The following is a 16,586-nucleotide window of genomic DNA, read 5'->3' as shown; positions in this document are numbered from 1 at the left end:
GAATAGCCAAAGCAGTCTTGAGGGAAAAAAACGGAGCTGGAGGAATCAGTTTCCCTGACTTCAGACTATACTACAAAGCTACAGTAATCAAGACAGTATGGTACTGGCACAAAAACAGAAATATAGATCAATGGAACAAGATAGAAAGCCCAGAGATAAACCCATGCACCTATGGTCAACTAATCTATGACAAAGGAGGCAAGGATATACAATGGAGAAAGGACAGTCTCTTCAATAAGTGGTGCTGGGAGAACTGGACAGCTACATGTAAGAGAATGAAATTAGAACACTCCCTAACACCATACACAAAAATAAACTCAAAATGGATTAGAGACCTAAATGTAAGACCGGACACTATAAAACTCTTAGAGGAAAACATAGGAAGAACACTCTTTGACATAAATCACAGCAAGATCTTTTTTGATCCACCTCCTACAGTAATGGAAATAAAAACAAAAATAAACAAATGGGACGAAATGAAACTTAAAAGATTTTGCACAGCAAAGGAAACTATAAACACGATGAAAAGACAACCCTCAGAATGGGAGAAAATATTTGCAAATGAATCAACGGACAAAGGATTAATCTCCAAAATAAGTAAACAGCTCATGCAGCTCAATATTAAAGAAACAAACAACCCAATCCAAAAATGGGCAGAAGACCTAAATAGACATTTCTCCAAAGAATACATACAGGTGGCCAAGAAGCACATGAAAAGCTGCTCAACATCACTAATTATTAGAGAAATGCAGATGAAAACTACAATGAGGTATCATCTCACACCAGTTAGAATAGGCATCATCAGAAAATCTACAAACAACAAATGCTGGTGAGGGTGTGGAGAAAAGGGAACCCTCTTGCACTGTTGGGGGGAATGTAAATTGATACAGCCACTATAGAGAACAGTATGGAGGTTCCTTAAAAAAGTAAAAATAAAATTGCCATACGTCCCAGCAATCCCACTACTGGGCATATACCCAGAGAAAACCATAATTCAAAAAGACACATGTACCCCAATGTTCATTGCAGCACTATTTACAATAGCCAGGTCATGGAAGCAACCTAAATGCCCATCGACAGACGAATGGATAAAGAAGATGCGGTACATTTATACAATGGAATATGACTCAGCCATAAAAAGGAACGAAATTGGGTCATTTGTTGAGACGTGGATGGCTCTAGAGTCTGTCATACAGACAGAGTGAAGTAAGTCAGAAAGAGAAAAACAAATATCGTATATTAACGCATATATGTGGAACCTAGAAAATGGTACAGATGAACGGTTTGCAGGGCAGAAATTGAGGCACTGATGTAGAGAACAAACATATGGAGACCAAGCAGGGAAAGTGGCGGGGGGGGGTGGTGGTGGTGTGATGAATTGGGCGATTGGGATTGACATGTATACCCTGATGTGTATAAAATTGATGAGTAATAAGAACCTGCTGTATAAAAAAAAATAAAATTAAATTAAAAAATTTTTTTAAAAAAGAACATGATCTCTTTTTACTCATTCGTTTATGCTAACGGTATTTTTTGAGAACCTTCTGTGTATCAACCCTGTGCTGAGGATACAGTCATGAACAATAATGTTCTATAATAAACAAAACTAAGTTATTTTCAAAAAAAAAAATCACATTGTACATCTTAAATATATACAATTTTTATTTGGCAATTGTACTTCAATAAAGCTGGAAAAAAACCAATTTATTTTCTTTCCACAAATACATGGGTTTCCCCACCTAATTAGCATAGGATGTTATTGCATTATAAAATTATTGCTATTGTATTTGGGCTATGGGTAGAAAAATGACATATCAGCATATTTTATTTATTTTATTTTATTTTTAATTAAAAAATTTTTATTGAAGTATAGTTGATTTCCAATGTTGTACCAATCTCTGCTGTACAGAAAATTGACTCAGTTATACATATATAGACATTCATTTTTTATATTCTTTTCCATTATGGTTTATCACAGTATATTGAATATAGTTCCCTGTGCTATGCAGTAGGACCTTGTTGTTTTTCCGTCCTATATATAATAGTTTGCATGTACCAACCCCAAACTCCCAGTCCATCCCTCTCCCTCCCCGCCCCTTGTCAACCACAAGTCTGATCTCTATGTCTATGAGTCTGTTTCTGTTTTGTAGATATGATCTATTCTTGACACTGATCCTGTGCTTGCCCATTGTCTTTAGGATAGTTTCTATGTTTCATAAAATGGATGCCAAGGCCCTGCAGGATTTGGCTCCTGTTGGACAGCTCATTTATTATCACTTCTCCTTTAGAAATCTACACTAACCACACTAACTTCTTTTGCTTCCTCAAATGAGCCAAGCTCCCCTTTACTCTAAGCATTCCAACATGTACATTCTCTCTGCCTGGTTTACCCTTCCCTCAAATCTTCAGTAGGGTAACTCTTTAGCATTGGTCAGGTTGCAGCTCAGATATTACCCCCATTAGGAGACCTTCGCAGATCTCCTGGGTCTAGATCACATGCTGATGTATCCCAAGCACCCTGTGCTTATCCTATTATACCACTTACTATAATATACAAAAACATCCACCTGTGAGTTTGATGAGGGTAGGGTCTTATCTTGTTCACCAGTAGGTCCCTAGTGTTCCAAACAGTGATCAATAAACATTTATTCAATAACTAGTTGGTACTTAATAAACATTTATTAAATGAATAAATGAACAAAAAGGAAGTTGTAGTAGTTCCTCACCTGTGAGACAGAAGAGGCCCTGCAGGTTGAAGGGTAGAATCTAGAGTAAGGTGAGTTTGCATGAGTACTACACTACAGAGCCAACAGGAGTCTTCTGCCTACACATCTTCTTGAAACCAAATGTGTGCTCTTATCCTTACTGAGGCTTTTCATGGATGCTAATGAAAAGGCTCATCTGACCATCCGAACTGAAACCCTGAGTATTTAATAGTCCAGACATCATCTAATTGGCTAAAACAACCCTAGCTATTATCATTATATTACAGAAATCAGGAATAGTTAGGAGCAAATTATAACAATTAGACCGTCTATTCTAGAAGTTCGACATCTTTTTCTTACTCTAACATATCTGAAGGATATGATATAATCTCTTCAGTAACAGTTGTCTTCTTAATGGGGTGCAGTGGTCAGAATTTTAGGGGTGTGTATACCTTGAACGAACTCCTGAGATAATGTTGAATCTCTTAAACCTGAGTTGAAAATCAGTGATTCTAGTCTAACCTTTAGAAAACGCTAAGATGTGAGAAGTAAAGACTTGAAGGTCATTACTAGTATAACTAATAATGGCAGAGTTGGGACTAGAATCCTGGTCTCCTGACCTAGTTCATAAATTTTTCTAATATTGAGAAACAAATAACTAGAAGGAATTTAAGAGAGAGTGAGGAGGACCAGAAGTACCTTTCGAGAACCTCAGGTCAGCTGGACCTGTGACCTCCTTTAGGCAAGTAAGATATTCCTCAAAGATATCTTACCTTTATAGCATTTTTCTAGTGGGGCATGTTCACACTTTACCTTACATGATGCTATATTGCTTATGTTTGTTATAATGAGTATGTATTATTTTGGTAATTAAAAATGTCTCATAAATATTTTTAAGCAGCCTAGTCTGTAACTAACCTCTATACCCAGTTCACTTTAGGACTTCAATGCTAAGGACAGGAGTTTGGTAGCTGTACCAACTACAGAGCCTCATACATGCCTTACAAGTAGTTAGTATTCTAAAACCGATTGTTAACCGAGTGTCAGTGGTGAAAGCCTGTTGAGATAATTTACTGGGAGGCTAGTTCCATGCATGAAAATATAACTTTAAAGTGCATTTTGGAGTATGAGCAAGCTAAGACGTTTTAGCTTACTTAATATCTTATTTGATATAAAGCCACTTTCCAGAGTGTTGTGCTGTGGGTACTTCAGCTGTTGGCTTCCATGACCAGTAGGCAACCTTGGGGACTGTACAGCTGAAATCAACAATCCTCTTCAAATCTACACACATGGTAAACCCTCAAAACCTTTAATTTTGTCTTGTGAACAAGTCCCTGACACTCTATCTGTTCTCAAAACGATTTTCATCTCTCTCATTGGATAATAGCACAGTGATGGCTCACTACAAAGCAGTAAATACAAGAGCAGTACTAGAATGAGGGCACTTCTTAACTCTAGTTAATATTTGTATAGGCAGAAGTCTGTTTCTTTGAGATCATAGTCTTTCATTTTCATCTGTATCAACTTAATGCTGGCTAAGTCTTATTCCATTATTATTTTTAAGAAACGAAGGACAAAGGATATATTTCAATCTTATTTGTTTTTTCCCTTTACTCCTTTATAATACCAAAAATGAATACTAAGTTTTTCTTGATCTGTCCAAAGGTAAAGAAAACTACAAAGAAGAGATACTGAAAAAAGAGACACATATACACAGCCAGCCAGCCAGAGTAAGAGAGTGACATGGAAGTGTACAGATGTGATCCTTTCTTGTGATGAGGCAGGCCATAACTTGAGGCTTGGAGTCTTCTTTCTATGGGCTTCAATAGTATCAGTGAGTACAAAAAAGGACAGTCTGTCTGAAAGAGAGTACCTCTGTAGACATTAGAGTGGTTATTCATAAATTAATGAATATGAGTGCCTAAAATGCCTCGGAGACCATGTTACTATGTTCATTTTCCAGAGATAATTTACTAATAGCTGCTAATTTCTGAAGCTTTTGCATGCATTAACACTTTTTTTTTTTGCTGTACGCGGGCCTCTCACTGTTGTGGCCTCTCCCGTTGCGGAGCACAGGCTCAGGACGCGCAGGCTCAGCAGCCATGGCTCACAGGCCCAGCCGCTCCGCGGCATGTGGGATCTTCCCGGACCGGGGCACGAACCCGCGTCCCCTGCATCGGCAGGAGGACTCTCAACCACTGCGCCACCAGGGAAGCCCGACACTTTTGATTATTACAATGACTGCATGATGTAAGCAAGCCTAATTATTCCCATTTATAGCTAAGGAAACTGAGGCTCAGAGGGATGTCACTCCTCTAAGGTCACATGCCTGATAAGGTGGCAGTAACATCAGGATCAGGATCCAGAAATTGTGACTCAATCTAATACCTTTTCTATTACACAATGCTGCACTATTATTTTTATTCTCTTACTAGGACAGAAATATGGGAGGATGGTGGGTATGGAGAGATATTAATATTGTGCTTGATTTCTGCAAATGCTCCTACAGGAAGAGAACAGATGGTTTTACAATAATATTTATAAAATATGGACACTATCTCTGTGGGAATTCTGGATTCACGTTATCTGCTTCTAAGACCTCCTGACCCTCTGAATATATTCTACATTTCATTCTAACTAGAAAATTATGTTCTGCAGATTTCTGGAGTACCCAGCAAGAGATGTTTAAGCAAGCCACCTAGAACTATTATTACTTCAGAAACATATCACAAAGATGGATCTCAGCAGGAAATCCTAGCACAGATTTTTGGAACTGTCGTGACTCACAGCACCTTCAATGAAGGGATCGTGCTTTCCTTGCAGAACAACAATAAGCGAAAGGTCTCATATAATTAGCAAAAATGAACTTAAAGCTGATATCAATTACTTTTGGCCAACTCAAAACAGGAGCAGTAAATTTAAGATAGAGATGTAGTAAAGAAAAAGATCTCACGCATTTTCTTTAAGTTATAAAGTGCCACGATTTATACTGGAGGAAAACTAACCCTGTGTTTGGGACTCCTGCTTCCTAGTCAATGCCTTCATTTATAGAGTAATCCAAAGGAAGAAAATGAGATGAATCCAATCATTTCTTGAATGGTGGGTCAGAAAGATTGGGTACGACCTGGATATAGCCACTGACATTTTTTAAGGCAAGATCGACTATGTGTTATGGTTACCAAAGGGGAAATGTGGGGGGAGGGATAAATTAGGAATTTGGGAGTAACATATACACACTACTATGTATAAAATAGATAAAAAACAAGGACTTATTGTATAGCACAGGGAACTATACTGAATATTTTGTAATAACCTATATGGGAAAAGAATCTGCAAAAGAGTATATATATATATGCGTGTATAAATATTATTTATATGTGTATAAATATCACATATATATATATATATATATAACTAGATCACTTTGCTGTACACCTGAAACTAACACAACATTGTAAATCAACTATACCTCAATAAAAAATAAATTTAAAAAAAGGTAGACTATGTCTATGTTATGCCCCTAAGCAACCAGTTTAGCAGTCTGGTGAAAACAGGAAAACAGTCTGATTTATTCTTGGTGAACCTATGCAGGATCCTAAGGATCCCGACGTCCCTTGCTTTTCCTAAGTGTGAATGAACCATTTGTTAAGACTTTTCTTCTCCTACAGGGATTAGTGAAGATCATCAAGCTTAATGCCTATAGTTCCTAGACAGAAAAAAATCTAGACTCCTTCCACTCCCTGCCCATTTGCTTGTTTGGTTATTCATTTAACAAATGTTTGAGTGTCTTCTATGTACTGTGTAAGGTAAAACTCTAGGACTCAGCTTCACCACCCTACCTTTGCTTAATTTTTGCCTGTTGCCAATAAATGTATCTGCTCCCTCCTTAAAATGTAAGCTTCTCTGAGGGTCTTATTCATCTTTATACTTCTGGTAGTGCCTAGAAGTCTTGTTAAATGACAATAAAATAAAGTTTTGAGAAGTGAAATTAAAGGATAGTAACATCAAAAAATTATACAAGGAATTAGAACTGACTTTCCTGCTCTCTTTTTAAACTTATCTATTTTTGACCTTTGAAAAATGTTTTCTTCCTGAAATCCCTGTCAGGCTCTTCAATGTTCAAGGTAAATGACTTTTTTTTTTTATATTTGTGATGCAAACCTGAGCTGGATAGGTAAATTTCTAAAAAAAAATAAATTTATTTATTTATTTTTGGCTGTGTTGGGTTTTCATTGTTGCGCACGGGCTTTGTCTAGTTGTGGTGAGTGGAGGCTACTCTTCATTGCGGTGTGCGGGCTTCTCATCGCGGCGGCTTCTCTTTTTGCGGAGCATGGGCTCTAGGTGCGCGGGCTTAGTAGTTGTGGCTCGTGGGCTCTAGAGCACAGGCTCAGTAGTTGTGGCACACAGGCTTAGTTGCTCCGCGGCATGTGGGATCTTCCCAGACCCGGGCTCGAACCCGTGTCCCCTGCATTGGCAGGCAGATTCTTAACCACTGCACCACAAGGGAAGTCCCTGGATAGTTAAATTTTTATTATAATATATCAAGTAACTTGTGGATTTAGAAACAATACCTAAAAGGCTTTTTTTTTTTTGGCCTTAACTCATCCCCCTCTTATTTACCTATCCCATCCAACCTCTTACTCTGTTCATATGGTTTATAGATTGACTCACTTCTTCAATGAGAAGTTCTTTATTCTTATAAAACAGAGTCAGCTCATTGTCTTGAGACACACTGTCTTGATATATGGTGTAGATTTATATACCCAGTTGCCTCTTTAACATATGTACTTAGTGCCTAGTAGACACCTCAAAGTTAGCATGCCTAACTGAATTATTATTTTTTGTGTGTGTGTGTGTGGTATGCAGGCCGCCCTCTGCTGTGGCCTCTCCCGTTGCGGAGCACAGGCTCCGGAAGCGCAGGCCCAGCGGCCATGGCTCACGGACCCAGCCGCTCCGCGGCACGTGGGATCCTCCCAGACCGGGGCGCGAACCCGGTTCCCCTGCATCGGCAGGCGGACGCGCAACCACTGCGCCACCAGGGAAGCCCCTAACTGAATTATTGATTCCTTCTTTACACCTCTTTATATTCCTCTTCCCCTGTTTCTCCATCTCAGGAATGGCAAATCTACTAGTCTAGTTCCTTAGGTTCAAAACTGTGGGGTCATCCTTGGTTTTCTCTTTCATACCCCTTATCTAGTGAACCTCCAAATCTTGTCAGCCATTCCTTCAAAGATCTGTCCACAATCTGACCACTCCTCCCCACCCACCCCCATTGCCTCTATCCTGGTCTAAACTACCATCATCTCTTGCCTGGGTTATTGTTACACTCCCCTACACATCTTTCTGCTTCTGTCCTTTCTCCCTGCAGCAGCCAGAGGGATTCTCTTACAACATAAGTCAGGTCCTGTCATGCCTCTGCTCAAAGTTCTCCAATGGTTCCCCATCTCATGCAGGGTGAAGGTCAGAGTCCTTAGCCTGGCCTACAACAAGGCTCTAAATTTGACTTCCCCCTCTGATCACCTCTCCTTCCTTCTCCTTCTTGCTCACTCTGCTCCCAGCCACACTGATCTTTCTGGAACATATCAAGCATTCTTCTACTTCAGAGCATTTGCTTCTTCTCTCCTCCTTTCCCTGCTCCTGGTCCAGATATTCACATGGCTCACACCTTCATTTCATTCAGGTCTCTTCTCAGATGTTCCCTTATTAGAGGGACCTTCCCTGATCACCTTACAGCACACTTCATCACGTTCTCTCCCTCTTGCCCTGGTATATTTTTCTCCACAACACTTACCACCACCAATTTTGTTTATTATCTGTCTCTTTACAGTGGAAGTTAAGCTTTTTGAGGGCAACAAGTAATATTTATTGAGGGTCTACTATGTGCCAGGTCCTTTCCTGGGCAATGAGGATGTAAAAGTAAATAAACACGATTATCCTTATGACATTTTCATTCTAGTATTATAGAAACTGCTGTATTTTCTCAGTAAATATTTGAAGAATATTTTGAATAAATATACCATACACAGCAGAGTAAGAGGAATGGTTCAAAAGTAAAGGAGATTTGGATTGGCTTGTCACCCTCTAAATCACTGGAGCACCCACCACATCTAAAGAAATGGTGCTATAGCCTCCCAGGTGAAAGGCTGGAAATCTAATCAAATCCCAGAACCCCCAAGCATTCTATTCTCCTAACTCTAAGGGGCTCTTGGATTCCTCCCTGCTATACTGTTTAAAGAAAATATCTGGGATTGCATGAGAAGTTAGGCATCGGCACAAAGTGACTAGTGTCTAGTGACTGACAAGAGTATCAGACCAGGAGGAAATTAGATAAGAAGTACTAAAAATTAATGAGAGGCTTTGGCCTTCAACAGAGGGAAAAACTATTTTGTATCAAAACAGAATAAATGTAAGGAAAATCAGTAGCAGAGATGCTAGTAGCCAGATCCAGATAAAGTGCTTTGGGAGAGAGGAGGAAGCTGCCTTCTTTTTTTTTTTTTTTTTTTTTGTGGTATGCGGGCCTCTCACTGTTGTGGCCTCTCCCTTTGCGGAGCACGCGGCCATGGCTCACGGCCCCAGCGGCTCCCCGGCATGTGGGATCTTCCCGGACCGGGGCACGAACCCGCGTCCCCTGCATCGGCAGGCGGACTCTCAACCACTGCGCCACCAGGGAAGCCCGAAGCTGCCTTCTTTACAAGAAAACTTAGAAGGCCAGATGAAGATGCAAACTTTAGAAGCTATTAGACCTCCCCCGTGGAGAGGAAGGGAAGACCATGCCCACTACAGAAGGTGATATTCCTCTTACCACCTCTCTTTTCTCTTCCTTAGCAATCAGGGAATATGAAAGATTTTGTGGTACTGGGAATAGTTCAGGGGAAGAGTCAAAGGTGGAAAGACCTACATGCATCAAAGAGTAAGATGATAAGGAGAGTAAAGGGACCTTGATTCTCAGTTCTCAGTTTCTACATAGCTTTCTGAAGACTTCTAGGAAACTGGTGGCAAGCAGTATATGAATAATGGGTGCCTATTACTCCATGGACCACATTTCCTAGGCCTGAACTTGGTCATGAATTGTATGCAAAGTATCTGCTCTAGAGAATGGCCCCGCTGGTCCATTTCTCAATTGAAGGGCTCAAAGCTGCTGCCACCTCCATTGACTAAAAACAGCCTACTTATTTCTGACTCTCTTTTCTTTATTACAGGTCCTTCTTCTGAGCTCTTTTTCAGACTTCATCCAGTTTTACCTCTTTTTGTCCCAAATGACAAAGTCCTGGCCCCATTACTTCAATCGCTCATGTGGTCTGGAACTGCTTCCATTGCTGGCCCTTACTTACATTGACAAATGTCAGCTTTTAAAAAAAATCCCATTTTCACCTTCATAAAGTCATATTGCTTTGTAACCCTCCAGAACATATATCTTTGGCAGATTTAGCCAGCCACGTGCTGCCTTTGAATCCAGATTGCTTTACAACAGCCCATAGCTATGCATTCTACAAACTCCTACTCTAAAGAGGTAGCATTCTGTCAATTGACAGAATGATGTTAAAATAGAGCGATTCAAAGACCCTGCCCAGGAGCTAGCTCAACATTTCATTATGCCCCGCAAAATGCATTGCTAGTTAACTCAAATCTGTTTCACCTTCAATGGGGATGGTTTTCATGGCACATCATAACCCAGCTGAAGGGGCAATCAACATTACCAACTTACATTACAAACACCAACAATTTGCTAGATACTAGGCTAGATTCTGGAGCTTTTACAAAGAGAAATGAATCCCTGCCCTCAAGGAACTTACAGATGAGTTCTAGAGGCATGGTAGCTGACACCAACAGTGACATAATTATCATTGGATTTAACATACCATGTAAGTGCCACCATGGCACAATACTCTGTCAATTCCAAGAATAGGACTGAATCCTCCTGGTAGCCTTAGTAGATATAGGATGTCCCCAGGAGAGATGAAGTCCTTATGGAGGGTGATCTTGAGAGGTACAAATGCTACCATGGCTATCAGACATACTGTGAAAGGACTAAAGGTACTGGGGTTGGAGGAGACAGGATCCTTGTATAGTCAATTCTATGTCAAAAGAGTAGGTTAGGTAGGTTAAGCTAGAAAAACCTTCTGTGACCTTGCGTCTGTGGAAAATATAGGAGATGGTGAAGTACACTTGAAAAGGTAGTTCTCAGAATGGTACTCTCATCAACTGATATGTGATAAAGGATCACCCAAATAGACTTACCATCTGCTCCTTCACTGCTTTTGCTTCTTTTATTGCGGCGAACATGCCTACTCTCCTCTTCAGAGTATGACTTTTCTTCAGGGATGAAGAAATTCAGAAGGGCCATCTGAAAAATAACAAGTAGATAAGTCAAAGCTTGACCCCAGTCAACTATAGCCAACATAAAAAACTGGCTTTCTGTAGACAGTCTGCCTTCACCTTAAATTCAGTGTTTAAGATGAATGGATAAAGATGTAGTGTATATATATATATATATACACAATATATATATGGAATGGAATATACAATGGAATATTAGCCATAAAAAATGAAACATTGCCATTTGCAGAAACATGGATGGACCTAGAGATTATCATACTAAGTGAAGTAAGCTAGACAAAGATAAATATCATATAATATTGCTTATATGTGGAATGTAAAAAAAAAGATACAAATGAACTTATTTACAAACCAGAAAATAACCCACAGACATAGAAAACAAATTTATGGTTACCAAAGGGGAAAGAGGGGGAGGGATAAATTAGGAGTTTGGGATTAACATATACTCACTACTGTGTGTAGAATAGGTAAACAACACGGACCTACTGTATAGCACAGGGAACTATAAATATTTTGTAATAACCTATAAGGGAAAAGAGTTTTAAAACGAATATATATATATATATACATATTTTCATCTGAATCACTGTGCTGTACACCTGAAACTAACACAACATTGTAAATCAACTATACTTCCAATAAAAAAAGTTCAGAGTGTCTAAAGCCTGAGCCCATCCTACCCTCCACTGCACAAATTCTTTTATTTTTGATACCATTATTATCCCAAAAATGTAGGCACAAAATTTTGGTTAATCTCTTCTGCCACCCTCTCATCTGCCCCAAATACCTAATGAGTAATCATTCAGTCCTACTTGTCAGTATAGTTCTGGGGTTCAGAGAGCCCAGTCATAGATTTTTAACTTCCCTTACATACTACGGATGTCTGCCCAGAATTAGACTTGGGCTTGCTACTCCCTCTTGGACTTCATTATTATACATCCATGATTTTTCCACATTCCTATTTATGCTGAACTTTTGGCTTGTTCCCAGAATGCTGTGCATCCAATTATGATTGGATGGTACCATTTATGCCAACGCTCTTCTGGGAGTTAATAATGACAAAGCGCACAATTATTCTCTCCCTTTTCTAGATTCCAACAGAACTCTTACAGCATTTTGGTACTTAGTCCTCTACTGTCTTATGATGGTCTCTCATAATAATACACCATATTTCATATGTGAATGGGCCTGGTATCACTAATGATAATCACAGCTTAAATATATACTTGCTGAATTGAATCATAATTTTTCAGCATGAGTGCGTACTTGTGGTTAAAAAAATGTGCCTGAGGTAAACAGTGGACAGAGTAGTAGGACTGAAAGTGATTCTAAACCCGACTCTGCCACTTATAGCTGTGTAACCTTGGGCAAGGTCTTAAGCTTTAATTTCCTCATCTGTAAATAGGGACAATAATAGTATTTTGCTCATAAAGTAGTTGGGTTCGCACAGTACCCAGCATGTAATATGCACTCAATAAATGTTAGTTATTATTGTAACTAAAATTAATATTAGATAGTTTGGAGGTTAAAAAGAAGAAATGAATCTGCATTTTCACCCAATTGTTGGTTCAAAAAATAAACAATTCCAGAATATCCTCATGTCTGCTGCATCTGTGATTAATTGGAAAAAAGATGGGTAGAACTCAAGTAAGCCTTAACATTTGACACAAACTTTCTTGAAAATTCTGTGATTTACTGTTTATGTAAAACAATTATACCTAATAGCCTTAATATAGAACATTAGTATCTTACAGAATATATTCGTGTATTAAATACATAATTAACAATCTCCAACTTGCCATAGGGTTGTATTTTAAAATATTTAGGTTGAATCATATGAAACTGTCATTTTAGTATGTCAAAAATGGTTGAATATCAGCAATTTCACATGGTTCAACTGAGCAGTGTTTTTGTCACTTGACTGGAATGTAAAATGAACTTTCCCGTAGAATCAACGTAATAAAGTCTGGCTAGGTTTCCAGATAAAGCCCATAGAAAGTTACTTAAACCACAATATAAATAAGCTATCATACTAGTAATAATATAAAACCAAACTGCTATTTACACTAAAATCTCAATCATTTGCAACTCTAGAAGAACAAGTAATTCTGGATACAAGAGTTTTCATGATAAATTTGAGTGCTGAAACTCACTTCAGCTATTTTGGATAGAAATTAGTCTACAATATATGATTTCACTCAGGGTTTACTGAATATGTAGAAGACTATTTGCCTGTATATTAAATGGCACCAGTCCACTATGGTTTTGAGGGTTTTTTAAAGTTACACTTAACATTACAGAGCAATACATGCTTTGTCAGAGAGAAGCATAAAGTTCTCTGGGAGGAAGAGGAAAAGTACCTAATACAGACTGGGAGTGGACAAGGCTTTTTGGAGGAGGTGCTACCTCTGTGAGTCTTGAAGGATATTGAGGATTTAGTGATGAAAGAGAAAATGAAAAGGAATTCCAGGCAAAGGGAGCATTGTGCTTCAAGGTTCAGAGGAAATAGAGAAGCAGTTTTTGGAAATACAAGTAGCATAAAGTAAGTGGTAGGAGTTGGGGAGGAATGGTAAGGAATGAGCCAAGAGACAATAAACAAAGGCCCGATCATGTTAAGGAATTAAGATTTTACCCTGTAGCAGGGGCGTCCTCTGAAGGATTTTATCCCTTTGTAAATTATGTACTTTATGAAAATTTTAGCTAAAATTTACATACAATAAAGTGCACACATTTTAAGCATACAGTTTGAAAAATACACACCTTTGTAACCACCACGCAAATCAAGATATGGAACATTTCCATCACCCCAGAATTTTCCCTTGTGTCCCTTCCAGTCATTCTTCAGTGCTACTCCAACCTCAGGCAACCACTGTTCTGATTCTATCACCATAGCTTAGTTTTTCCCATTCTAGAACCTCACATAAATGGGATCATACAATATGTTTATATGATTTTTGTGTTGCTTCTTTCCCTCAGCACAATGTCTGTGAGACTCATCCACGTTGTTGTGAGTATCAGTAGTTCATTCCTTTTTCTTCCTGAGTAGTATTTAATTCTACAGATATACTATAACTTTTTAATGCATTTGCCTTTTGAGGGACATTTGGGTTATTTCCAGTTTGGGGCTATTATGAATAAAGCTGATATGAGTATGAGTCTTTGAGGGGATATATGTCTTCATTTTTCTTGGGTAAACACCTAGGAGTGGAACCTCTGGGCTATATGGTAAGTATTTACTGTAAGGGAACTGTCAAACTATATTCCAGTGACTGTGCCTTTTTCTACTCCCACTGGTAATGTGTGAGCAATTCACTGCTCTGCATCTTCACTACGTTTGGTGTTGTCAATTTTTCATTTTAGCCATGCTTGTGGATGTGAAGGAGTTTTTCACTGTGGTTGGATTTTGAGTTCTTAAACTTCTTTTTAATGCTTTTTTGGTCTCTTACCTTGCTGTCAACCATCAGATTTCACTTCATCTACTTATAACATCTTTTCCAGTCTCTTCAAATTTGCTGCTTATAACCTCCTATAGGCTTGACATCTCACATCTCATTAAAACTAATTAGAATCATGTACAAACAGAATAAATAGGCAGTCAGTGTGTTTTTGAATGGCTTTTCCAATAAGTAAGATGCATATTCTCTGGTGGTTTAGAGGCCATTTGTTTACTGCTTATTCTTGGCTGTGGTCTGGATAAGTGAGTCAGTCAGAGAACTCAGTTTTACGTAGGTATGTTATTATAGTATAATGCTATTTCTAGGGGAAATGAATTTTGAAGCACAAATGGAGAACTTTCCCACCATCACCAACCAGAATTCCAGAATTTTCTTTATACTCTTTGTGTTCCTTCATGGGCTCAGCTCCTATGGGGATTCTTGGCAGGGTCACCAGCACCTTCTTGTGTCCTGGCGGCAGCAGTAGGAGAATGTGCTCACATATTAATTGTTCCAAAAGGTCTGATGGGAGCTTGTGAGAACTCAGGCTCCCAGAAGAGGAGAGATGAGGGAGAAACCAACTCCTGCAGATGGAAGAAACAACTCCAGCTTCCATGGGTAGTAGGAGTAGCTTAAAGTCCTTTCAGAGAGGCTGTTGATGAGTATGGGACATTCATAAGTCAAGTGTTCATTAGAAGGGGATTGCCTGTATATGAAAATGCTTTGAACAGAATATAGTTTCCATTTTCTCATTGAAAACAACACAAAACACTGCTTAAACTGAAAGAGGATCCCTACTCACAGTGATCTTATTTGACTCTCAATTAGAGATAGGAGGGAAAGAAAACTAACCTTTGTGTAGTATAATGGTAAAGACAAAAATCAGTGACTGGGGGAGACCTTAAAGATGGTGGAGGAGTAAGACGAGAAGATCACCTTCCTTCCCACAGATACATCAGAAATATATCTACATGTGGCACAACTCCTACAGAATACTTACTGAACACTGGCAGAAGACCTCAGACTTCCCAAAAGATATATATATATTTTTTCCTTTTTCTCTTTTTGTGAATTTGTATGTGTATGCTTCTTTGTGTGATTTTGTCTGTAGAGCTTTGCTTTTACCATTTGTCCTAGGGTTCTGTCTGACCATTTTATTTCTCCTTTTCAAAAAATTACTTAAAATTATTTTTTATTTTTAATAATTTATTTTTTATTTTAATAACTTTATCTTCTTTTATTTTTTTTCCTTCATTTTTTATCCCTTTTCTTCTGAGCCATGTGGATGAAAGGCTGTTGGTGCTCCGGCCGGTGTCAGGCCTGTGTCTCTGAGGTGGGAGAGCTGAGTTCAGGAAATTGGTCCACCAGAGACCTTCCGGCTCCAGGTAATATCAAACAGTGAAAGCTCTCCAAGAGATCACCATCTCAATGCTAAGACACAGCTCCACTCAACGACCAGAAAGGTACAGTGCTGGACACCCTATGCCAAACAACTAGCAAGACAGGAACACAACACGACCTATCAGCAGAGAGGCTGCCTAAAATCATAATAAGGTCACAGCCACCCTAAAACACACCACAAAACGCAGTCCTGTCCATCAGAAAGACAATATCCAGCTTTATCCACCAGAACACAGGCACCAGTCCCCTCCACCAGGAAGACTACACAACCCACTGAACCAACCATACCTACTGGGGGCAGACACCAAAAACAACAGGAAACTACGAGCCTGAAGCCTGTGAAAATGAGACCCCAAACACAGTAAGTTAAGCAAAATGAGAAGACAGAGAAACACACAGCAGATGAAAGAGCAAGGTAAAAGCCCACAGACCAAACAAATGAAGAGGAAAGAGGCAGTCTACCAGAAAAGGAATTCAGAGTAAGGCTAGTAAAGATGATACAAACTCTTGGAAATAGAATGGAGAAAATACAAGCAATGTTTAACAAGGACCTAGAAGAACTAAAGAGCAAACAAACAATGATGAATAACACAATAAATGAAATTAAAAATTCTCTAGAAGGAATCAATAGCAGAATAACTGAGGTAGAAGAACAGATAAGTGACCTGGAAGATAAAATAGTGGAAATAACTACTGCAGAGCAGAATAA

The 16,586-nt window shown here is 38.9% G+C and overlaps 1 protein-coding gene across 6 annotated transcripts in view; it reads right to left on the bottom strand.

Annotated features, from left to right (window-relative positions):
* The window catches only part of EDA (ectodysplasin A), a 409,888-nt gene that overhangs the window by 87,316 nt on the left and 305,986 nt on the right, over nucleotides 1–16,586 (bottom strand). For all 6 annotated transcript variants that reach the window (XM_024116537.3, XM_024116538.3, XM_024116539.3 and 3 more), the window contains exon 2: nucleotides 10,944–11,049. In XM_024116537.3, the coding sequence (XP_023972305.1) occupies nucleotides 10,944–11,049 (106 nt within the window). The remainder of the gene's footprint in view (nucleotides 1–10,943; nucleotides 11,050–16,586) is intronic.

Source organism: Physeter macrocephalus, chromosome 21 (genome assembly GCF_002837175.3).
Source record: "Physeter macrocephalus isolate SW-GA chromosome 21, ASM283717v5, whole genome shotgun sequence".
NCBI classification, from domain to species: domain Eukaryota; kingdom Metazoa; phylum Chordata; class Mammalia; order Artiodactyla; family Physeteridae; genus Physeter; species Physeter macrocephalus.
The sequence above is the reverse complement of the archived record's forward strand: the minus strand, read 5'-3'. Positions and strand labels throughout refer to the sequence as shown.